Raw genomic sequence first — 26739 nt, forward strand, 5'->3', positions numbered from 1 at the left:
AATATCTTTTAAGTCATGTCCTGCTCAACATCTTGAACAGTTTGTAACGTACTGCATCGAGACTTTAAAGCACTTTAGATCTACGACAGTCGGGGCTCGTGAAAACTCATCATCCAGGGAGTTCTCCATGCTTACACGGTGCTATTGTTCACTATTTATGAAACTCTACATGCAGTGAGGAACTAGAGGGATGGTTGGATGCACTTGCCCGTGGCTTTTGAATTCCAAAGGAAATCAACTGCTTACACTCTCACAGTCATTAGTGATACTCCTGCGAGCACACCAATAATCTATGAGATGGAATGAGAGATTGAGAGACTTGGTGAGACAACGATGTACAGTTCACAAGTAGAATTTCAATCCATCTGTATAATCTTGTCTATTTCAATTAACCACCTCCTTCCTTATGATTTGAGTTAGCAACATGTATCAGCTCTTAGTAGTCCAAATTTCTATCTACATAAATTAAATCTCATAAAACCAAAAAATTATTTTTCCAAAAAGATTGAAGTTGGAGTACACACAGTGAGGATTATTCCCCTTTGAACAACATCACACTCAAAGGATCAGCTGTCAAACATTCACTGATGATTTTTTGTTTTTTCTCATGCAGAAAAAACAATTAGCTGGCCAATCAGTGCCTGTACAGACTACAGAGGAAGTGCAGGGGGTCTCTATCATGTAATAATAGATTCATCCAGTTGATCCTCTTTGTTGTTGTTTTTTTAAGCCTCATCTGTCTTTCTCTGACAGATCTGTTCAGACTTTGTCTTGCTTCTGTTACCACTCTCCGGAAGCAACTCGCTCTCACACATTTACAGTAGTGTGTGTGTGTGTACACCATCAGCATCCTATCACGAAACACACCGCTTACTGGAAGGAACAGTTGGACATTTCGGGAAATATGCTTATTTGCTGTCTTGCCAAGAGTTATATGAGAACACTGATACCACTTGCATATCTGAGCAATTAATATGAAGCTGCTGTCAGCAGACGATTAGCTTAGCTTAGCAAAAAGACTGGAAACGGGGGAAACAGCTACCCTGTCCAAAGGTAACAAAATCCAACTACAGTACCAGCGTCTCTACCGCTGGACAATATCTTGGGCTCAGTGTCCTACAGTCTCCACTGGTTGCCTAGCAACAAGTTAAGACATCATCCAACATATTACCTCTGTTTTCACACTTTGGAGTTCATACTGATTAAATAAGTGAGATGTATAGTAATGTGTTAATGAGTGAGTTTTAATGGTGCTGGTAGGTAAAGTTAGTTACCTTTAGACAGAATCAGGGTATTCTTTTTCCAGTCTTTATGCTGAGCTAACAGGCTGCTGGTTGTAGATTCATATTTACAGACCAGTTGTATTGATCTTCTCATTTAAGTCTTGGCAAGGAAGCAAAAAAGCAAATTTCCCACAACGTCAAACTATTCCTTTGATCCTCAATTTTAGACAAAAAGAAAAAAAAAAGATGCTATACCATGATGAGTGATTCACAATATCAGCATGGAAGCTCGGTGAGAGAATATAACCTCCAATGGTAAGACCAAGCACAGTGTCCTGGAGGCTTAACTGTACTGTTCTCCCCCTGCTGGTTTGCCTCAGGCTGCACCATCACAACCCTCACCCCTCCTCCCCCACAAACTCTTTTCCATTTCTAAAGATAACAGATAACAGTTCTACTTCTACAGTATATCATTGCTATGACCACTCAGGGTGATACGTTCTTAAATTCTGATAAGTAAACAAACTCTGGAACAAATGAGAGTGAACTATTTTCTAAATGCTGTGCATGGCTGCTCAGAAACCCTCTCCAAATTAATCTCAAGTGTCACATGCTGAGTTCACTTGATTTTTGCTGCAGCAGTGACATAAACGGCCACACATACATTTCTCTTCTCCACATCCCTGCCTGCTATTACCTTGAAAAAGAAAAGTGACTAAGAAAAAGAATGAAGGTAAACAAGGACAAAGAGGATGAGACTGGAATAGATTTAGGTTCAGCAGTTTGTAGCAGATGGGTTGATCGATGGGACTGCAGCTCTCACCCTGTTGCAAAGGCTCAGTCACACGTACAATGCATAAGAAATGCCACGAGGGTGCGAAATAAAAAGGTGGCATGAGCAGATGTTGCATGACTGTGCAAGGACGAAAAGAGGATAATCAATTTTGCTGTCGTAGGTTCTTTTTTTTTTCTCTCTTTCTACTTGCAATTTTGATATTTTTATTTCTATATTTTTCTGTATCATGGACATGGGACACCTGAAAAAAGCTAACAGTTGTAGTTCAATGACACTTGTTGAAAAGTAAAATAGGAGTGACTGTGGCTTTGTGCATCTTTGCTACCAGCAAACTCTTGTATCTGGACCGTATGTAATCCTGGCAAGTAATGCCTGCTGGTGTGGTAAAGTGATGCTATATGCAGCATTTCAGTGTTAGTAGATCAGGGGTTGCATTGTTTATTATTTTTAATTTGTTGTACTTTCTTTTTCACTTCATTCATTACACCAGCCACAATGTGAAATCACACTGAGATCTATGTGCACTATGTGAGCTAAAAACATAACTGAGGTTTGATGCAAAAACAAAAAAGCCCTGAATTACAACAGAATGTTTTCTTTCTGGGCAAGCCAATGCTGATGTCCGACACATGATGTCTTCTGATTGACTGTATATACAGTAGTCTTGTTCACCATGAAAGTTACTTAAACAACTGCTATAGAATTTTACTGACACACATTTTACTGACAATACAATACTTAATAACTTTCACTTGCATAATTTTAAACATCAGTTTAAACTGAAAATAATCAGCCATGGCTAAATAAATAAATGTCCACTTCATCTCATTGGAAGATTTTACTTTATCTTTTTCATTTATCCTCAGGGACAGGTTTAAAACAAACATGAATTAACACTTGAATTAGTCATCCTTTCTGTACCCTCAGCCTCTGGACAACATGAGTCACTAATGCTGATGATACAGTGTTGACCCTGGGGGAGGTAGACTGTACACAATAGGTTTACTCACATGTGTTTACTGTCCTGTGTTCTGATTTGTTGATGGTAAACTGACTCATATTCACAAGTGAGTAATGATTGCTTTGACATTTCTGTTTATTGAAACAGACGGACTGTATTATGGTTAATGTATCGTACACTGAATATGATATAAATGTAACAGGTGTTATGCTGTTAAGTAAATAATCTTGCAGTGCACTGAAAAACAATATATTTACACTTCGTGATCCCATTCTAACAAAAAATATGAACACTGACATATTGTCACCTTATAAAGCGTTTATAGTGAACGTGTTATGAAACATTTTCCTCTTTCCACAACTAGTACACACTGAGCGACATCAATATTGGTAGAGTGCTGCAGGAACCCGGAAATAAGTAGGGATGGGAGCATGGATGTATCCATACATGGGAGTCGATTACCGGATCCAGCTGAGAACCGATTCCAACTTGTAGGCCTACACGCTCACTACGCAAGTTGCGTAGCCTCTGCAAATTACGCAAGGTCCTCGAACCCACCGTGAGGGTTTGCGGGTGTCTAATGTTTACAACTTTGCTGATTGAATGAAGCTGAACTTCTTGCCATGAAAACAGAAAAACTACGACAGCAATCAGGTAAGCAAACTTGTTTCTCCTCTCAAAGTTTGATGTAAGCAAATAACAGTGGGCTAATGTGAAGTGCTAGCTTGCAGTGTATCTCTCTGTAGTCTATCTACGCTGCTACACTAGCCTCACAGTGTGTCTCTTGGTTTGTCTGTCTTGCTTACCTGCCACATCCGGGGCTGTTCTGTGACTTTGTGCCTGGCAAAAGTTAGAGTGAAATAAAACTGTTTATTGCGTTTGATAAACGCCAACGGGCAACGGTGGAAACAGCAGCTGCAAACAAAACAGCGTGTGAAGACGCGTCGTTATGCGCCTGCACCAAATAAAACTTGTGCTTTTCAGCAGCAACCTCTGTGGGACCCGTCCAGAGGATAAATAGCGCACATGACTATTGATTAAATATTGAACATAAAATGTTGATTTGCAGGGAATACTGGGCACTGTATTTATCATCATGTATTTATTAGTATAAATAGTATTTTATATTTGAACATTTCTACATTGAAATCTGGAGAGCATGTTTGAATGGGCATGATGAAATTAATAAAGCTGTAGGCATAGCGTATAGGCTTATGTTTACATTGTATAGCCAAAGCCAAGTCAGGTATGTCTGCGTGGCAAAACCCGGTGTAAGCCTGCTGTTTTCCACAAAGAAAATTGATCAGGAATCGATAAAGAATCTGACCAATAAGCAGAATCAATAATGGCATTGGCATCAATAAAATCTTATCAATTCCCATCCCTAGAAATAAGTTTGCATTGTTGCACTTCCACTTCCCTCTCCCTTAAGTTGATGGGTTTTTTGAATGGGTTAACACAAGTTCAAGACATTTTCACGTTGTATTCTACGACATAAAATACACCAGTTAATACCGCACTTTTTACATCTCTTAAAACAGGTGGATGCTAACAAGTGGTAAATGAAACTACAGAGGTTGTTGGGAACTGATCTACTCACCAGTCTGCCTTTACAGCCTTGTTGTGTTTGTAGTTGTGCTCTTGCAAACTATTACTATCTGTCTAAGAGGAAAGGCTTTTGTAGAAGTAAGCACGCAACAGCAAATGACAAGTTGGAATCTTAATGATGGTGGTGTTGAAGTTGATTTTTGTGTTATTTTGGACACCTCTGGTGGCACTCATTAGGTGCACAGGGGTGTATGTATGTGTATAAGTGTATAATATGTATTTTCTTTTTTCTGAAAAACCAAAACAGGAAGCAGGAAGAAGCTAATACACATTAAAGTTAAAGGGGTGATCATTCTATGTGGGTCCCTCATTGTCTGCAACCTTTTTCACATTACATTGTCATTGGTTCCAATATAAAAATGTTGATTAATGCAGCTCTAATATGTCACTGTTATGCAGCCATTCTTCTCTAATTGGAACACCATCTTAATCAGCTGACATGGAAGAAGTGTGACTAACGCCTGTAGTGTCGGACTCTCAGTTCTGAATGCGGTAAGAAGGTCAGCTGTCGGTCGCACAGCAGGGCTCACACCAACCTTCATATTGCTCTAGTAATACAGAATATGAAAGACAATTTTAATACAGGAAGATAATGTGGTGGTCATGGGTTATGAAAAAATGATATGAAAAAATTGCAGAAAAGGTGGAGGAAGCTCATTTTTGCTGGGAGTTTAATACGATTGAAATTGAAATAGAAAGGGGTAAGCTTGCTCTATGAAATAGGAGAGGACACACAGGGCTGTGGCAGCAATGCCCAACTTTTTATAACTAGGTCAGTTGATACATCACTTTCTCCCAAACCAGTATTAAATCTACAGGACTGGAATATTTTTTTTACTCTTCTACACTTTTACTCTTGGCACCTGGCACAGATGCTAGTGTCAAAAATGCACTATTATCCAGTATAATTATTTTTGGACCATATTTTTCCCGTTAGGTTAATGATGTCTACACTTGCTGTTCTAACTGCAAAAAGCAAAACAGATATACACAAAAAAATATATAAAGTCTCACTCAATTTAAACTGCTTAATAGCAGTTGGTGAAGGTTTGTGTTTGCATCAGTGCAACAAACTGCCATCAATCCTCATCCTCTCCCATTTAAAATGTCCAAATAAGCCTTCCTAATTACTTGCACAACCCCATTTACACTCTGCTCTTCCTGTTCCCAAGCAGCGCTCTTCTGTGGCTAACACAGACAATGATGTGCTGTGTATGGCCACAGCAGACCCTGGATTAATTACGCAGAGGTAGGAGTCATCACTTCACAAGTTCTAATTAACGGCAGATAAAAGGAGCGAGGAAGAGAAAGGGATGACAGCAGGACAGGATTTGGCATTAAACTGGCAGGATTTCCATTACAAGGAAGAGTGAGCACTGAGACCGAAGCACTACAGCTGTAACTCAGTCAGCACGACCGTCTTCAGGATTAATTCTGAGGAACATGAGCACTAACATACAGATGCTCCCCAAGTTCATGCATGCAGAATATTTATCACTCTGCTTTCCATTAAGCAAAGTTGTCCCTCTGCAAGAAATACCAAATAGGTCCTCTAAGAAATATCCAGCTCTGAACTAAGACTGAATCATTTTCACAGTTCTATTTCAAGCCCACTGAATTGCCAGTCTCATTTGCTGCCCTCTATCCATGCTCATCATCTCCACCTCTTTAGATGACACTGGGGGTAAAGACGAGCAGCTGAAAGCGACGAAACTGGGAGTTTTCCTCATAAAAACTGGTGTAGCTGATTTTGCAGGTCCTCCAGTCCACTGGGCACAAGCGGGAACTTCAGGAGCAGGTGTGTGATGATCTATGCATCTTCCTCAATTATAGATGTGATGTTACGCAACTGAAGCTGCTTCTAATGTAATGGAGATGGTTTTTTTTTTAAAGCCTAAAATACATTTGTTCATAGGAGCCTTACTTCCACTGCTTGTGTAGAACATGACACTAGAAACATTGAGCTCAAATGTTTTTTTTTTTAACACAGTGGGAAAATTATTTAAAGGCTGGTTGAGGTTGGAAATTCCTATGTCTGGTGCGCCTAAACGATGGCAACTTTTTTGACAAAGACATGGCAACACTGCAACCTTGAAAGCTGTATCAGTAATGAATCTTTAAACATGTTGAACCAAATTAAAAAACGTTGGGCTGTTACTGGGCCAATACGCTCGGTACCACGCTGACTCTAGTTTGCTGTAAATCAGGACAAGCTGAAAAGACACCTTCAGAAATGTCTCTCCCACTGAACTGTGTGCTTGATCCTTTTCGTTACTGATTTTCTAGTCCCTTTGGTTGACTGAGAGCTGAGGCAGGATAATTTGCTGCTCAGTACTCCTCCAGAGGCAATGCCTCAGCTCCTTCCGTGAATGGTAAGACTCCATGGTTATTGATTCATAAACACCCACAAGTGCATAAGGACTGTATGTCTGAATAATCTCATAAATATCTGTCCCACTGTCATATAACCCATTTACATAAAATATTAAATATATCATACTGTTCAAGTCCTCTGGGTGTATGACTTTTTTTTAGTATGTTGTATGTTATGCATATCACTAAAACATGCAGCAGTTCTTTAAAAATGTATGCATAAAGAAAGAGCAGTACAGAGATGAAATTCTGCAGGGAAATGAATTGTTTACCTAAATACTGTACAGTCTCCATTTCTTTTTATCTGTCTTTGCCCTGTCTCTTTGTGGATGACGGTGCATGTTCACATGCTCACATGCACAAATTTGAGTGTAACAGTGACTCTGTTTACATACCTAGATGAGCTTGCCCCTTGACTAAGCATCAGCCTACACGACAGGACTTGTGCCCGTTCTGTGCGTGCAGCTGCTTGGCTTGAATAATGCTACAGATGTGGAGGAAGTAGATCAAGTTTGGGGAGGTTTCACTTCCAGGCTTATAGCCACATCACACGGACAACAGGAAGACAGAACAAATTTTTTTCTACCCACCAGATCAATGAATGTATCTCTATGTGGATGTGAACTGTCTCATTATGTCTTATTTACACTCCAAGTAAATAATGGCAAGGCTATAGATTTAAAGGAAAATTTTACACACTTATATATTACTATAGATCAGTCACTCAATCATGGACACTCGCATATGTCTCGCACATATTTCTTCAACCTCCCTCATTTACTTCTGTTTCAGTTAGTGATTGACTACATTTCCCAGAGTGCCTTTCCCATGTATCTGTAAGGAGCAGAGCAGCGCGTATCTGTATAACTGCCTTTCTCCTGAGCTCCAGCTGAGCTGAACGGAGTCATTCTCGTCATCAGCCACAGTGGGCCCACACCTTGCCCGTCCCTTCCAGCTGCCCTGTTACTGCCAGCAGTGTGCATCGCTACACGGGCGCTCTCCAACCTGCTCCACTGTTGCGTCTCACCATGCCAAAACCCTGGGCCCAAAATAGAATCCAATCTCATTTCATGCCTCGTGAAGCTCTAAATTTGCACTAGAGGGGATGCCACATTTGTGATGGATAGTGCGAGTAAATTAGGATAAGAACAAAGTCTGTTTGTCTGACAAATGTTTCACTTCTCAGTGGAATTTGTAAAAACCTAAAGAGAATTTCACAAACAAGACAAAGGCCTTATCTTAGAGAAAACTATTTCTTTCTATGAGGCTCTGAAGTAAAACATGCTTTTCACCCTGGTGTTGTCCATGGACCAACTGTAGTGTTCATGAATACCAAATATCAAACTCAATTCTGTGAAGAGAACATTAATTTATGTTTTATTAATCAGGATGTGGGTCGGTTTTATAAGATAACATTTGATTTGAACTCAGCAGCAGTAATCCTCCATGGTGAACGGACATAATGAGAAAGATAATATGTCTGAGTTTCTGCAGCACTGATGGTACCAGCGCATTTTATCTCACAGCTGACCAGTAAAAGTCTAAGAGTCGTTCTCTGCTCTAATGCGCAATCAACTGCTTCTTTGATTGAACGTAGACAGTACAAGTTTTTCCCATCCAGAACAGATCTAAATCTTAATTACAAATTATATATATATGTTACAACTATAGGCCAGTTTATATACAGTGGGGTCCAAAAGTCTGAGAACACTAGTCAGGATACTTCTGTTCTGAGTAAAAAGTTAAATCTTTGAAAAGTGTACGTGAATTTCAGAATATCTCGGTTTGTCCGCCTCGGCGACCGCATGCACTCGAGCTTGCACGGACTTCACAAGTTTGTGCAGAACCTGATGACCCTGATGACAATCTTCCAGAGGCCTCTTGTGATGTAACAGACTGCTTTCTCAGTCTTCAAGTGCCCCCATAAATGTTCAATGTGGTTGAGCTCAGGTGACTGTGGAGGAAAAGTCCTTGACAGGCAGGACTCTTTGGTCTTCAAGTAGTCGTTGCAAAGCGTTGATATGTGTTTGGGTCATTATCCTGCTGCAGTATGGAAGATGCAGAGTGTGTAGCATGTCTCTGAAGAATGGAGTGGTACTTCTCCTTGGTCAGGGTGTACTCAATTCAGTGTAGATGTCCAAGTCCGAGCAAAACACAATATCCCTCCCGCCATGTTTCACTGTTGGTTTGATACACTGCAGTATTCTCTCTTCTGTTTGTCTCCTTCCTTAGTTGTTACTGCCATGAATCTCAAACTTTTTTTCCAGTCATCCTGTGAAACGCTGGCGTTTCTTAGCCCCCCCCCAAGCGTTTGGCCTTGTTTCCCCTCATGAGAAGTGGCTTAGAAACTGCTCCTCATCCTCTGGGACCACTACAAGACAGCTTTCTTTTGACAGCACTTTTGCTGATTTTAGTCTTGTGTGCTTTATTTAGCAATTTCTGTGTCTGTGATGAAGTTGCCTTTTAATCTCTCACGGAACTGAGCTTGATGTATTGATCTTCTGATGGGTGTGGCCACTTTTGGTCTGTCTGATCGTGCTTTGGATGCAACTGATCCAGTTTCTGCGAAGTGTTTTAGAGTTCCAAGCACTGCCCCCTTAGACACCTTTAGTCGAGCTTTGATTTGTCACTGAGAGAAACCCCCTCTTTGCTTAGAGTAACAATTTGACTTCTGACACTTTCACTTAGTGCTGACGCCATTTTTCCCTTTACAACAATGCTACTTGAACGGGCCTCTGATGAGTAGATCAAATCCTGAGTGTTGTCTGAACGCACACTTCAATGGATGAGATAAAACTCAGGGAAATCTGACCTTTTGAACAAATGAGTTAAGTTGGTCAAGGCCCCAAATTTGCTTATGTGTTTAAATGTTTCTGAATCCTTAAACTCTGATTCTTTTTTCCAGTTTTAGGTGAAAATATTAGAGATTTTCAATGTGGTGACAGACTTTTGGACTCCCACTGTATAAATATATATATATAGTAGTTCAAATATTCTCTCCAGTAACCTTTCTCTAGTAACCAGTGACCTTTTCTTTGATATAGACATCAATCCCACTATCTATGGCCATTTTCAAAGTGGAGTTAAACTTTTTTTTCTCTCAGGCAGGGTATGTGCAACGATTTGTTCATCTTCCCTGAGAAGAGTAATCATTACTGGCATTTTGGCTATATTTATGGGGTTATCCATCTATTCCAGTGGATAGAGAGAGAGAGATGCCATGTAAGTCTGAGACAAGAATCAAACAGAGGACATTGCTTGTACATGAAATGCAGCCAGCTGAGTACACACATAGCTGGGTCCAAACATGCTGAACACAGCCTGAATGCAGAGCTGTCACATCCAGGCATACAAGGGACAAACGTGCAGCATAATTCACTTATATTTACTGTATGAAAAGCAGAATTCTTCCTTAACTCGGCTTTGGGTTTGCATGTACACCACTCATTGGAAGGTGGCTCACAGGCAGGTTTGATAAATGACCAAGGTTTTCTTGTTGTGCTTAGCTCGGTTATATATGCGGTTACACTCCGAGGGCAATGACAGCATCCTGCGTGTTCATGATCCCTGTACCCTCGTTTTCGGGATATTAAGATGATCCGTTAAGTCAGACAGAAAAGCTAAGTCACACCATCCACCTTTCATCCCCTGCCTCAATCATAGCCGGCTACTCGCTCCACTTTCCCCCCCACTTTGCTTACTCCTGTGTGAAAGAGCACATGTGCCAGTTTGGCAAGGTAGGTGGTAAATGAAACAAACAGCCATCTATTTGCACCCTACCGAGAAATACTCAGCCTCCCACCTCTCTCAAAAACTGGCTGCCTTCAGCATCAGCCCTCCCTCCACTCTTCAGCCATCAGCCATTGCTTTCTTTCACTGTGTCCTGTGTAGTCGGGTCGTGTGTGTGTGTGTGTTTGTGTTGGACGGGTGCTGTGGGCTGATTCCATTCAACACATGGCATGCAACCATAAAGCACAGCTGCAACTAGGTGGACCAGGTAGAGCTGAGAGCTGTGTTGATTTTGAACGTGGCATATTTTAATTTTACTTCAGGTTACACTTGACAGAAAAAGGGACAAGCTGGACGAACCCAACATTTCCTGGAAGGCAAAAACTGAGGACAGCAATTAACCTTAAAAGCGACATTTCCCCTGATGCGCACAGGAAAAACGTCTGATGCAACAGTGCAACTAATCATGAAATATTTTATTTGCAACATGACTTATAGCTAACTCAACTGGTGCAGGTGAACATTTCTCTTCTGAACGTGGGACATACTTTTTTTTGGAATTAAAGCCTCCATTTCTCTCATATGATGTGATATGTCTGTGTGCTTTTGGGAGAATGGGCACTTGTGTCATAACTCACATTTAGTGTAATAAAAACACAACCCACTCTAACAAGCAATAGGCTACTTGTTGTTATGCCTGTTCCACAACAGCTAATTTTAATTAGGCAATTAAATGAAAAGCAGCAGTTGCATAGAGGATAATAAGTCAGATGAATCCGTTTCAAACCCAGTTCTTAGAAGTAAGTGCATAAATCACCTGCACATAAAAAAAATGTGATTTCAGATTGGGATTGAAGTAACTAGATACAGTTCACAGAGTTGAAGTGTCTATAAAAAGACTTAAAATCCATGTATGTAAGTAAACAAGAGGGGTATATTTAACTACTGTTGCTTGGGCAGCCATTTTTTCCATCAGAAAAATAAACATGGATCCCTCTTCTTGTTACAATACAAATGATTTCAATCATGAGTCATGGTCACCACAGTACCCTATATTCAATAATGAATTAGTACATATAGTGAAATACTCCACCTTACATGACCATCTCTTCTGCTGCCACAGCACCAGCAGTTACGATAGAAACGAAGACAAATTGAGATCTGAGCAGCAGCTGTCCTGTTACGTCTGCAGTGTTCAGATGTTAGGTATAGGCTTATGAATTTTGAAGTAGCCTAGCAGCTGTTTAATATTGCAGTCTCTCATATGAAATTTACAAAATTTGCCACCAGCCTAAAGGTCGTCAGCCAGCAAAAGTCCTACTGAATGTACTCACATCAGAGCAGCAATGACAAACTAATGAACAAAAGACAAAAGACAGTTGTTAAGACTGTGACTTCTCCTCACACAAGTGAGAAATCCCAGATGAAGCCACAGAGCAAGTGGAGCAAGACTGTAATCCATCGCATCATCCAGGATCTGGAACAGTTACAGCCTAGGCGTTTAATGCTGTGCACTAAAAAATACAAAATGCAAATCAACTGTAGGGATGCAGAGAGGGAAATAAAAGCTGCGTTGGCAACTTTTTTTTCTTCAAAGAATCAAACTGCTGCAAGCAACATCCCTACTGTCTGACTCCAAGCTCCAGTGATGCAAACATTAGCTCTTCCGTCTGCAGCAACCAAAAGCAACAGTCATGCTTTAGCAACTAACTCTCAGAGTGAGGGGCATTTAGATGCAGTGATAATAATGATGAAGATGGGCAGCGACATGGTGACTGACACCATCATTATTCTCTCATTCAGATGAGCTCAATTTTTGTTCTGTGCAGAACACACACTGTACATGGAGCGCCAACCGTTGTACTTTGCCTTCACATCAAATTCAGGTAAATATGACCTAAAGGAAGAGGATGAAACAGGTTTTGGGATTTAAGAGGGGACACATCATGCTACCCTAAATCTGTGGTGGAAATCACTCTACCAGAGTGATTTCCACCATCCCCTGAACTCTCACAGTAACAGTATGAAACCTCCAGATGCTTTCCCATTGGTTTACTTTATACTCTCTCATGGAAATATATTCCATCCACCCACATTAAGTACCTAACCATGTCAGTCATAGCACACCATCAAGCTGCACCATGAAGTGAGGAGCACTGCGTAACACCCCACTGTCACTGATGTTACCTGACATCCAGTGAGTGTTTGTATCGAGTGTGTCAAGGACGAACAGCCTGATTGTGTGGGCCAGCAGTTTATATATATCCTACCTGACCTCACCTCATGTACCACAGCATGTTACAGAAGTCCACATCTCCATGTGTGCAAACTGACTCACTCTTGTAGCTCGCGCTCCAAGGCTGATATCCATAGTAGCCGGTGATCCGCAGTATCCGCTCCTCTATGGATGCGCTGTTGATGTCCTCAACTGAGCGGGAGGACTTGAGGTCCTCTTTGATGGCCTCGTCCACCACCAGGTACTTGAGCTGTCTGAGCTGAGGGCTGATGTCCGAAAGCCTTCTGGGGCTCACGTCGGGCGACTTGCGCATCCCGCTGGGAAGAAAAAGAGCAAGGGGGCGGCGGTGTTAGGCTACAAGACAAAGTGGGACCGCTTAGCAAAGGGAAAGTGAGCCTGTAAACCCTGTATAGGACTTGATAAGATAAGAGTTCTCCTTGGTTAAAGCAGGGAAAGTCAGTGTTGTTAAGGGCCCCTGCAGCGCCTCTCTTGTACACTACAGAAATCATCATCCTTCACTGGCCCTGCGTCCGAACAACAACAGTGTGAAAGACACTAAGCCAAAGTGACTGGTCCTGCAACTGTTGTATAGGCTACTATGCACCGTGCAGCCCCTATTATAGGCTTATAGGAATTTGAAACTAATGAATCGATCGTGTGTGATTTGTGGAGATGGAGAAACAACACTTGTGACAGCTCCGGGGCATCATGTATGGGCACTGGAGCACAAAACTGCGCCCAGCCTGCAGCCTCTCTCTTATATCATGCTATCGCACAGAGGAGATGAATACTTGTTATTCTGTGTCCACCAGGTGAAATAAACTAAAACCAGAGGCGTTTAATGTTGCACCAATAAAGCTCTGTTGTGTGATGTACCAGACAAAGTAGCACAATGATGACCTGAAAGCATCTCAGCTGTTATGAAACCGTCAGCATGTGAAAGGAAAACATTATTTACTAACCCATTCACACAAAATCGGTGTGTATAATTTCCCCCTGCTCTGCTATATTATCCCCAACGCAGCCCCCATATTTTCTTTATAGAATTATAATCTGCCTCCATACAATTAAAGCCCTAACATTTACAATATTATTGAAATTCACAGAGAATAAGACTTTAGCTGTAGCCTATTGAATGTTTTTAACACTTAAAGTCAATTTACTTTATCAATGCACCTGGGAGATCAAGTGCGCAACAGGTCCTGCCTCCTGTCGTTCGGCTGCGAGGCGTTTGTGAAAGTTTAAATGTCTTACATCGGCATCAAAGTAGTAGGAGGTCCAAGGTAGCACATGCAGTCCCGGTGGGGCCGTCCGACCCGGTCCCACACAGTGCCCTCTCCATCGCCGTACATCCTTCAAAGGCCACAAATCAGGGCAGCTACTGTAAATCTAAATCCCCATCAAGGCTGGCGGAGACCAGAACCGTCATCCTGCTCCTTCTCACCCTCACAGACATATGCCTGCCTGCCTGGCCACTACAGTACAGGCTGTTTTCAACACTAAAAGGCTGCGCTCTGATCTGGATGCCGCCGGCTCCTGGAGGCATTGCAACAGCACCATCTACCGGATTCACGTAATTTATTCTCTGTAAGCCTGAAATACAGAGACCACACTGTACCAGCTGTAACCCCCTTTTAACCTGAAGGATCTGAACCACCACTACAGTACCTTGACATATATCAGCCCCCAACGATTTTTATGCATGGCTATCCAGATATATAGCTACACATTAAAATTCCAATAGTTAAGGCTATTCTAGTACAATCTTTGTCGAAATGTAAGAAAAATTAATCTGCTGTCCTTCCCAGGCCCCACAAGTACCCCTAGTGGCCCCTGAATCTCAGTCGTCACATATCTGCAACTATACTGACTCATCTCTCTCCCTATGAAGTGTCTGAGTATTCTTCTGCAGCTTTGTGGCTGTAGAAGTCCTCATACTGTCACATTGAGACAGGCACAGCAAGTCTCCCTGGCTCAAGATCACACAAAAAAGAGGAAGGAGAAGGAGATGTATTGCATATTGAAGTGTGAAGGAGGGGTTCTAGCTTTTATAAGACTATCAAGCAAAAAAGGGGATGGGAATGTAATGCACAGGCACATAAAATTTTACAATTGTCTTGATGATATTGGTATCTGTCAAACAGTAAACCCCAGCTTATGTCTTTGGAAAATAAATGTCAATCGCCCCATTCAAGTTTACATTTCTTTCAGCACATCAGTCACAATACTTAAACTTTGCTCATGCTTTCCTGCCTTGTTTTCCTGGTATTTCTGTGTTTGTTAGTTTAATTTATTGTGTTAAACTTTATCATATAGAATATGCAAGAAATATTGACTGCACACTTCTAGTCTGTTTTAAGATGTTTTTCAGTAAAGGTGTAGCAACACAGCAGCGCTGTTTCCAGGCTTTTCCCAAGTAACTATCACTATAGATTTCACAGCAAATTTACAGGCCACTGGTTCCCCTCTTTGTCCATTATTCATAGTCTACTTTGCCTAAGGAGTCCACCAGCATTTTCAAGATGATGGCAAAGGCCTGTATTACAGACATTAAAGAGCAGGAATTGTTGTCTCTGTTCAATTCCACAGAATCAAAGACAATTACAGGGATGCTGTTGATTACATCCAATCAGAGCTGTGCTTCCAGTAATGGCGTAATTATGTTCACTGGTGGTGATTATGTCTCCTTGGAAATTAGAATCAAGTAAATGTATTTGGCTTGTGTTCAGAGGTGTGAACTGTACAACACAGACAGTACACAGTACACTTAGTGAGATTTGTTGTTAGGAAGAAAAGTGACTCATGCCTGTCAGCAAGGTTTTCAAATGAATGCGGATTTGAGTCTATTGAAACTTTTTCACTGTTTAGACTAAAGATAATTACATTTCATGCTCATTCTATATTTATCTATCAAGTGCGACAAAGTTTATATGAAGTGCATTATTTTCTGTCGCTTCCTAGATAAACCTAAGCAGTACAAGCAGTTCCAAGAATCAGGAAGAGTGGAGCTCTACCTTGCATAGCGTTGCCCATGGGTTCCGGGTCTGTGGTCCACTCGCTGCATTGCGTCGGCATCCTGTGGGCTCCTGACTGCGCAGAGCAGCACAAGCACAGCGACTGTTTTTTGAGGACAGGTTTTTGCATCGATCAGTGACAAGCTTCACCTCACATGTCCACACGGTGGGGTGGGCCTGTGCTTACTCAAGCAAAAAAGTGGAGTGTAGTCATCAATAAGCGGGTCAACACCTCCCATCGACAAGTCTTGGGGAGGAGAGGATCAGGTTCATCTTGCATAATGCACCTCTCAACTTCACAGCTCGGCCAAAGCCAAATCAATTCTCACTGTTCGACTTTCTGCTTTGCCAAAACTGAAGAATGTGGACACCTTTCCTGGGAGACTCAGCTCACAAACATCAAAACAGGATTGCTGATATATTCAAGTCATTCACTTCCATCCAGCACACCATCTTCCACTTCAGCAGACCTCTAATAGAGATTTAATTGGTGCCCCAATCTACACAGCACTGCACTCCTTTCTAAATATGGATCAGAGATGAAGTGAGAGCCAAAGCTCAAGGCCAAGAGACATAAAATGAACAGTGAGGACGATACATCCTCTTGGTTCACACACGAAATGGAAGATATTGATTGAAATAATCAATTGTTAACCAGATATGTTCGTTTTCTAATGATCCATTCATTTTCATAAAAGCAGTTTCAATGGATTAGAAAAACGTAGGTTTAACGAATGACATTAACATTAAATGACAGTGAGCCAACTTTCACAGTGCCATGGCCCTAAATGAAATGCAGCCATTATTAATGCTATTTAATAACACCTGTGCTTTTCCTGCTCCATGACTTATCAAAATGTCAGTCATGAAAAAAGGCATTCAAAGCTTTCTCACAGCAGAATAGGTGACATGTGAAACACATGACTAACTGAATTAAATTCAAATGTGCTTTTCCCTGAAATGACAAGTCAGAATGTCTGCAGAGAGGAAGGTCTCTGCGTGGAAACTGATGCTGTCATTTTCAGAATTTATTCAAACACTACCTGCGTTTTGACAGGAAGGTTTATTCATTTTTGTTGATTAAAAGAGCTGCTAATGCCCCATTTAAGCCTTTGCTCTAATCTAATATTCTTTATTGACATTTAATATGAATAATTTAGACAAGAGCCTGTTTGGGTATTTAATGCCAACTGGTGCTGTTACAAATGTTTTAGTTTCTCGCTGACTATGTGATGCTCTATATATTTCTATTCTCTCTCCTTCATCATAACCTCCCCCTTTAGTTCCTCTCCTTTGACCATGTACAATTCAGTGCTTGGTCAGAAATGAAAGCCCTCATGTTAGAAACCTTGAGCTCCTTTCTCAGTCATTTCCATTGTTTCTCTTATCCTCCTGTGTCCAGCTGAATACAATTTCAAAAAAAAAAAGTATGATGTAAATCCTCTCTCTTCTCACCATCAATATTTAATATGTAGCTCTCAGCCTGGAAACAGTGTAACAGGCCACTGCTGATTGGCCGATGCATGAGGAGAAGTGAAACTCTGAGCCAGTGAGAGAGGTCACATTTATTACTGTGTATTTAAGTACTTAAGAGGTTTTATAAACATTTTATTTTCTCATTACTCAGCAGTTGATCATTGGCTTTTGCATTTGTGTATGCCAACATGTGGAGCAGTTTATAGTTGTGATCCAGAGAGACACACCTATTCCTCTGTTGCTAGAGAGGGCATTATGTGGTGAAATGTTATTCCAGCTAGAAGGAAACATAACCTTTATGGAATCGGCACCCTGTAGTCCCAGGGGCCTGTGTCATTTCTTTAGGCTATATTTGTTATTCAGCTGCCATTACTAGTAAGGTTGACACACAGCTGGAGAGTAACCAGGAGAATCTCTGAGGATGAGAGGACCTGCTGATGCTATTGTGAGCCAACATCGTGAACCAGTTAGCAGCCCAGGCAAACAGCTCTAGTGGGAAGAAAAGACTGGCAGCCTCAATAGCCCCAGTTTCCACTCACATTTTCCCTTTTTTAGTTTTAGTTGACGACTGACAACGAGACAAAAATACAGTATATGATCAAAGCTCTGGGAGTAGCCATTCATAGCCCCTTCTCGTGCTGCTATTAATATTAAAAGACACACCTCTGAGATGACAGGAGGATTGACTTCAGAGGTGCTTTTCAGGTGACAGTTTCACAATAGTGAAGAAAAGTGTTGAGGAAAATATTTTTCATATCAACACAGATGATGAGCTCTACCTGAACTGGGGTCCCACTCCAATTGAAACACATCACTTTTGACTATGAGTCATTCACATCCATGTGGTTATTATAAATAGAACATGTTTTTCGGTTTGTTTTCTTTGTGGATGTGATTATTTTTCTCCATATAAAACATTATTCATTTATTAGCTTGAAAATCTGTCCACTGCTACTTACATGTAAATCCTCCTGCTTTTCTAACCCTAACCCGTCTTAGACAAGGTGTACCTCTCCTCAAATGAAAGTCTGCTTTGCATAATTGTTGCCCAATTTGCCAAAAGTGATTTGGAGTAATTGGTCACCCCATGTTGCAGAGGCAAAAATCACCACTCTGCTTCTCCAAATCCTGAAGGTCGTTGAACATTCACCACTTGGAACAAGTGACTGCTTCCTTTGAATATTTATAACCAATTATTTTCAGTGAGGTTTTGAGTGTGAAGACTTGGCGAGCTCTTCTCAGATTACTGTAAACGTATTCTGATTGGATTGAATAACCGACATGGCAATTAGATTAGCCAGTAGTGGTCCTCCATGTGTTTATAATTTGATACAAGTTGTGTTTGTCGAAAGTGCACAGCCCTTTACTCTCTCTTCTAATTGGTGGCCACAAACATTTTCTCAGCATTCTCACTCAGCTGAACGTCACACTTACATCTGATTCGCCTGGATGTCAGCTGTAGTGGGATGACAAAGTGGAAAAGACAGGAAAACGTGGGCTGTGCAGTTCCGTTCCCAGGAGTTGCTCCATCTGTTTCAGCATGACTGATGATGATGTTTCAACCTGTGATGCTTTTTGTCAGAAGTTTGAACTCCTGGGAAAACAACTGCAGATTACATCCCCTCCCCCTATCTGTTCCTCTTGTTAATATACTCATGGTTTGTCATCCAGCGCCTAATAAATGTGCATATGCAGTCTTTATATCGAGCCAAGTGTGAGTCCACACTGCAGAGATGAAGGTTTCACTGCAGAGTGGTTGCAAGAGAGAGAATGCCTCTGGCTGCAGCATCCACTTGCCACTTCCTCTCTTCTCTCCTTCCTTCTTCTGGTCCTGTCAGTTTGTCTCACCTCTTATACATTCAAGACAGAGTTAACTGGGGCAGTGTATGTCCTCCTGAGTGTTTGCTGTGTGCTTTTCTGAACATATATGATTTTTATGCCAAGAAAATATAGAACTGTCATGCATGACTGCAAACTCAAATCACCATATTTCATTTTAGTTATTTCTTTGGTCCCTTGTCATAAATAAATCCCTATTAACATTTCGAAAATATGACCAAGGCTCACTTCACAAAGGCAAATTGAAACCACCATGTTTGCCATAGCAAATGAAAGTAGTTACAGAGCTGGCAGTGGGGAATGTTTGTGCTTGAGGCTTCCTGCATTCCCATAGTCCCAGTGTGTGTGTCAGGATATAAATAGAGTTACTCCACCATCAGAGAGCGTTGCTATAGGGTAGATGCCAGTCGTTGCCTCGGTCCAATCCAACCCACCCCCCTGTCCTGGATGACCCCTGAGTCCTTGGACCACTGGTGCATGAGGGGCCAAAGTTGCAACAATAGACTTGTTGTAAAAACCTGACTGATGAAATGTCAAGCATTACACAATGTACTCCCAGGCAATTCTGCAGTGCGTGTTGCTCTTGGATTTTGCTGGAGTGAGCGTTTGATGTATCTACAACAAGCTGTAACACAACAGTGTTGCATTATTTGTTCACTAATGCATCCTTAAAGAATAGCTTTAGATTCAGCGCACTGATGCTTCTCTCAGTTTATAGCACAGGGATAAAAATCATTCTGTTTGCAGGACTGAAACATAAGGCCGAATTGTTTTATCTTCACAGCTCAGGCTCAGGTAGTTCCCTGTGTGGATATGCAAAAAGATCAAATAGCAATATTAATGACAAGAAGCGGCTGGTAAATTTCAGGCTGGTGCGTAGAGCCGGGCCTTCAGGGGATAGTTCCATTCTGCCCCAGTACACTCCTGACTGACAGCCTGGCTGCAGCTACTGACAACTGCACTGTATGCACAAGTTTGTGTGTGGGTACAAATTGAAAGCAAATAAAGCAGAGAAACAGTGCGGCATTAGAAGATGTGATGTCCTAAAGAGTAGGTGTACTTTAACTGGCCATGTGCCAGAGGTAGAAGGTAGTTTGTTGGAGTCTCTGGAGTCAGCAAATGCAATCTCATTTTGTGGGAAGCACATGCTTATGCATGCAAAACGTTTGATTTCTTGTTTTTTATTCTAACCTTGTTTTATTTTTATAAACACAATAACGCATCCATTCACATTTAGCAGGCTGCAGATTCCTCTCATGGGGGCACTGTTTGTCATTGTCAGACCAGTATTATAGCTGCCAACCTGCACCACCTGCAGCCACAGACAGTGCTGTGAAAAAAGTTGCACTTCCACCTGTGGGCAATGATGATGATATAAATGTTTTTTTTTTTTTGTTTTGTTTTTTAATACATACTGTTAATATGTTTAGTTTTGTCCATAGTATATATTTTAAACCCGCACAGTTTACCTCTAAAATACATTTACAATTTGCACAAAGGCTGAGAATAAACAAGTCATAAGAGTGTGAATGTGTGATGAGTGTGTTTGAGTATTGCCTAACCTTAACAGTTATTTTGCTGTAGCTGTAATGGGGTGTGGAGGCGTGGACCGTAGGTGGTGCGACGGTGTTGGAGGGCTGGTCAGGGTGATCACAGTGGAAGTAGGTGATGAGGTCAGGGTTGACGATGTGGCGAGCAGGAATCCAGAACCTCTGCTCCGGACCGTAGCCCTCCCAATCGACCAGGTACTGGAAGCCCCTTCCACGACGACGGGAACGGACCAGGCGCAGAACCGAAAAAACCCGTCCCCCATCGATGAGGCGACGAGGAGGTGGTGGGGCTGCCGGCAACAGAGGGCTTTCACTTTGGACACGTGGAAGGTGGGATGGACATGCATGGAGCGCGGAAGCCTCAATCTCACCGCCGTCGGACTGATGACCCTCTGGATGGGGAATGGGCCGATTAACCTGGGAGCCAGTTTCTTGGATTCCACCCGGGGGGTAGGTCCCGGGTGGAGAGCCACACTTTCTGGCCGACCTGGTAGACTGGAGCAGGAGATCATTGCCGGCTGGCTGAGGCAGTGTAGCGACTCACGGAGCGCTGGAGTTCAGTGCTTGCCTGGACCCAGGTTCGGCAGCGGACGAAGGCTTGGACAGACGGACAGGAAACCTCCTTCTCCAAAGCCGGGAAGAGCGGGGGCTGGTAGCTGTAGGCACCCTGAAAGGGTGAGAGACCCGTGGCAGAGCTGGTGAGGGAGTTGTGGGCGTACTCCACCCGTAGGAGCTGCTGCGACCAGGAGGACGGATTCCAGGAGACCATGCAGCGAAGGGCCGTCTCCATCTCCTGGTTCTTCCGCTCAGAATGTCTGTTAGACTGGGGAAAGAACCCGGAGGAGAGACTGGCAGTGGCTCCCATCAGGCTGCAAAACTCCCTCCAAAAAACCGAGGAGAACTGGGGCCCCCAGTCGGACACCAAATCGACAGGGAGACGATGTAGGCAGAAGATGTGGAGCAGGACCAGCTGGACAGTCTCTTTGGCTGACGGCAACTTGGGCAGGGGCACAAAGTGGGGCATTTTGCTGAAACGGTCGACCACGGTGAGGATGACCGTGTTGCCGTTGGAAGGAGGAAGACCCGTGACAAACTCCAAGGAGACGTGTGCCCATGGACGATGTTAGACTGGGAGAGGCTGAAGGAGTCCCACCGGAGCCTGATGGGAGGGTTTATGCTGGTTGCAGACAGAGCAGGCCTTGACAAAATCGTGGGTGTCCTCCTTCGTGGCCACCAGAAGCGTTGGAGGAGGACGTCTTGAGTTAGCTGGGACCCAGATGGCAGGAGAGTTTGGAGGTGTGGGCCCATTGCAGCACCTCCGACCTCAGGGCTTGCAGGACATACAGGCGATTAGGCGGGCAGGCACTGGGACCAAGTTGACCCTCGGTGGCGGGTCTCACTCTCTCCTCTATATCCCAGGCCAGGTCCTCCCCCTTCTGGACCTGCCAGGACAGGGCGTCAGGCTTGACATTGCGGGACCCTTGACGGTAGGAGAAAGTGAAGTTGAACCGAGTGAAGAATAAGGACCAGCAGGCCTGGCGGGAGTTCAGTCTCTTGGCTGTTTGGACGTATTCCAAATTCTTATGGTCGGTCCAAACCAGGAAGGGTTCCTTGGCGCCCTCCAGCCACTGCCACCACTCCTCCAGAGCCATCTTTACCGCCAACAATTCTGTTCCTGCTGTCGTAGTTTCTCTCAGCCGGTGACAGTCGCCGAGAGAAGAAGGCGCAGGGGTGGAACTTCTGGTCGGTGACAGATCTCTGGGACAGAACGGCTCCCACCCCTATATCAGAGGCGTCCACCTCCACCATGAACTGGTGCTCAAAATCAGTTCGTTACGAATCTCGAGTTTGGTGAAAATGATGGGCCCCTGAAGCAGTTCAAAAGCTGATGAGATAAGAGGAAGAGGGTACCGGTTCTTTATGGTGATGTCGTTCAAACCCCGGTAGTCGATGCAGGGTCTCAGAGTCTTATCGTTCTTCTCGACAAAAAACAAGTTCGCCCTGGCTGGAGATGAAGAGGGGCGGATGATGCCTGCAGCCAGGGATTCATTTATGTAGGTCTCCATGGCCTTCCTTTCAGGGGCGGACAGGGAGTACAGACGACCTTTGGGTGGTGATGTGCCAGGCAGGAGATCGATGGCGCAGTCAGGCAGAGATGTTGCCTTGGCTTTGCTGGACACCTGGTGGAAGTCGTGGTATTCCGAGGCACCCTGGAGATGTCAGGCGGGGCCCTGGAGCTGGGAGTGTAAAGCAGCGAGGAAGCTTGCTTCAGGCAGGACAGGTGACACGAGGTGCCCCACTCTTGGATGGTCCCCGTCTCTCAATCAATGGTGGGGGTTGTGCCAACAGAGCCAAGGATGACACAGGATGAGAGGCAGGCAAGGTGAGTCTAGAATGTGAAACTGAACAGTCTCATGGTGGTTGCCGGACAGGATCATGGGAATCTGAATGGTCTGGTGAGTGGCTGTGCCCAAATGGTGGCCGTCGAGGGCCTGAGCGGGAACCGAGTGAGGTAGAGGAACCTGCTCGAGCCCCAGCTGCTGAACCAGCCCCTCGTCAATGATACAGGTGCCCCAGAGTCTATTAGGGTGGCCAGGGTGTGGGGGCCATCAGGAAGGATGAGCCAGGCTTGGAGCAGCGGTCTGTGGTTGCAGGGAGGTTTGACGGTTGTTGGGCTCACCAGTATCCTCCGTTACTGGTGAGCCTTGGCTTTTATTGGGCACTTGGAGACAAAGTGACCTGCCTGTCCGCAGTACATGCACAGGTTAGACTGGCAACGACGTTCTCGTTCCTCTGGGGTGAGGGCGGTGCGGTTCGGCCCAACTGCATTGGCTCAGACTCCCCCTTCTGTTGCCCTGGTGTTAACCGTTCCTGCCTCAGCTCCCCGACCGTAGTCAGAGAGCACAGGGGAGACTTGTTTACCTCCAGGGCCGAAAATTGATGCTGCTCACTTCGGGGTTAACCCCCTTCACTTTTACCAGCAGTTGGAAAGCAACACACAGGAGCTCCACTTGACCTTGAGAAGCTGCCGCCTTTATTAACTGACTTACATTGCACATTTACTGCTAACGGAATACTTTTGCTGCTTGCTGCCGACTCGTTGCTCTACTCAGCTCCTGCTGCAAGCACCGTCACTACACTGGTGAGGATGAGGGACTGGTAGAGCCCCCTCAGGAACAGACAGGGCGAAGAGGGACCCCTTGATGCTTCTCTAGTCTGCGGGTATGGATACGGAGATCGATCCGGATGGCCAGCTCGATGTGCCCAATGTGGAAGGAATGTCATGGGAAACCAGCCCGTCCTTAATGTCGTCAGCCAGGCCGTGGAGGAAGGCGTCACAGAGGGCTTCAGATTTCCAGTTGCTCTGGCTGGCCTTGGTACGGAAGTCGATAGAAAAGTCGGCCACCATCCAGTCTCCTTGCTGCATACCCATATGCCCCCGTGCAGTCTCTGAGCTGAAAGCCCCCAGGCCGAACACCTTGCGCAGCTCACTGGCGAACAACTGGAAAGAAGCGCAGGCTGGAGATTGTCTCTCCCACACAACAGCAGTGCCCCACAGACAAGCCCTGCCCGTCAGGTGATTGATAGTGAAGGCCACCCTCGCCTCCTCAGTGGCGAAGGTGCGGGGCTAAAGGGAGAACGGCAAGGAACAGTTTGTTAGGAAAGGGCCACAAGTCTCTGGGTCTCCTTCATGGCGCCCCGGGGTTCCCAGGGCATTTCTGGGTGAAGGGGAAGCTGGAGCTGGTTATGGTGCCATTTGAGCTGGTGAGGGCATGGGAGCAGCGGACTGACTCAGGAAGGTCGTTAGTTGCTGCATTTGCCCTACTAATGCTGCTAGCGCCTGTCCATTAGCCTCAGCTGCCTGTCTAGCTTCTGAGGCGGCAGTGGACATCATGGCCTCGTGCTGCTGGAGAACGCCCTCAATTCTCTCGAGGCTATCAAGGGTGTGGGATTGTGCGCTGGGTCCATTTCTGGCTAGATTGTACTGTAACGGGGTGTGGTAGAACATTGTAGCACAACCAAACAGGTGAATAGTTGGTAATGACTTTTATTAATGAACCAGCAGAGATATTGCACACAGGTGGGTATTGGGGATAGAGGAAGGGTTCCGGGGCCGGGGCTGGGGCTGGAGATGCCGTGTCGCGGAGCCGGTGAGTGGAGCGGGTTGGGGAGGCTTCCACACACAGGGACGAGTTGGTAGGAAGGCAACGGTACCGTTAGGGAGCAGGCTGGAGACGTAGTCGAGGATGCAGGAGGATCGGAACCTGGTGTGCAGTCAGCGGGGCAGACGAACCAGGAAGGAGCAGGCAGGCCGGTAATCGGAGTCAGACGAAGGATCGGGAAACCAGCAGGGAAGCACTCACGTTGCAACATTGGAGCTGGAGAACGCCATACAGCCACAGGGACAGGCAGACGGGGACCAGGAAGCGCACAAGGCTGAGGCGTTTACCGGGGCAAAGACGAGGCAGGATGGTCAGGGATGAGCAGAGTTGATACAGGGAAGTCAGTCCGGAGATGAACGCTGGAAAGTCTTGCATGATACTAAGAACAATCTGGCAAAGAGCGAGTGAACCGGGGATGCATATATACTGGCCTGATTGGAGATAAGAGTGCAGCTGGGGTCAACAGGTGAGACAGTGAGGCTGATTAGGAGGTGTGGCAGAGTGGAGTGAGACAGAGGCATAGCAGGCTGTGACAGTAGCAAAATTTTTCCAAACTAAATTGTACTATGTTATGTTATATGTGTAGTTTTATAGTAACATTACAAATGTACTTAAATATACCTTAATATACTGAAAGCATGGCTCAAATGATTTAAAAGGACTATTTCTAGTGCACAAATTGAATGAGGGCAGGAAGTCAGTTGCATGTGGCGCTGGGTTATTCATTGTTGGGTTTTGAGCCTGTTCTGAAAATGGCTTTGTCTAAAGTTTGAATTACAGGCACTGTACATATTATAAGTTTAAGCAGATTTCATACTTTAAAGCGGTGATTCTAATCTGATTACAGTCGGATTTGTTCCAATTACATTATGTAAATGAACAGAGACAATTGCGATTCGGTGCCGATTCTGAATGTGGCAGATTTGTACTGTACCAACTGTCTGACGTCCTCAACAGTTATTTCCAATTACTGTGCGCCCACAGGTAATTGTGTTCTCACAACATGCACCCAATAAATACTTTGCCAGGAGCTGCCTTCCCCTCATCTTTATTCAGGCATTTAACCTTGATAACATGTATGTAGGCTCAGCAGCTCTGCAGTAAGAGGTGCCTGCATGTCATAGGTAATTACACTTCTGCTCAATAAGAAATAAAGCTGCTGAATGAAACAAAGCATTGCTTTTTTTTTCTTTAGAATTTGTTAGGCGATGGGCCAGCACAATAAACATACACAATTGAATTTACTATCCTTAGAGAGAGCTTTGCAGCCTGTACCAATAAAATGCAATAAACTCTATAGTACTGGGATGAAAGCTGAGGTTGAAAGGTATAAAATGATCACCAATACATCAACAAACAAAACAATTATATATATATAGATGAGTGTTTTGTTTTCTATTTAGTTCCATTATTTGTTGTTGTACATATTTCTTTGTGCTATATATTGTGCAGTCACACCAAAGCCTCTATATATTTTAGGTATTCAATAGCTTTGTTCTTTGCATGTTCTCATAATAAATCAGTGTCTTTCAGCAGCTAACAACGTCCTTGCTTTTATGAAGTGCCACATGTAATGAGTTTGATGTGCAAATCATTTCTATTTATGCTCAAATAAGAAAGCATTTTCTGTTCATCACTGGCTGGGGTATTTGTAAGCCTCTTGTTCACCCCACAACGTCAATTACTGCTCTTCTGTGATGGAGACAAAGATGTCCTAAACATCCACCTCCATTTCATATTCAAGGATTAGATGAAAAAGTAAAATAGTGTA

General features: G+C 43.8%; 1 protein-coding gene across 1 annotated transcript in view; it reads right to left on the reverse strand.

Annotated features, from left to right (window-relative positions):
* Positions 1-14278, reverse strand: part of slc35f3 (solute carrier family 35 member F3) — a 49531-nt gene extending 35253 nt beyond the window's left edge. The window contains exons 1-2 of the mRNA XM_022763379.1: positions 14181-14278; positions 13029-13243 (exon numbers count right to left, since the gene is read on the reverse strand). Of these exons, the coding sequence (XP_022619100.1) occupies positions 13029-13243; positions 14181-14278 (313 nt within the window). The remainder of the gene's footprint in view (positions 1-13028; positions 13244-14180) is intronic.
* Positions 14279-26739: the final 12461 nt, after the last annotated feature.

Source organism: Seriola dumerili, unplaced genomic scaffold, assembly GCF_002260705.1.
Source record: "Seriola dumerili isolate Sdu_G_001 unplaced genomic scaffold, Sdu_1.0 BDQW01000024.1, whole genome shotgun sequence".
Taxonomy (NCBI): Eukaryota; Metazoa; Chordata; class Actinopteri; order Carangiformes; family Carangidae; genus Seriola; species Seriola dumerili.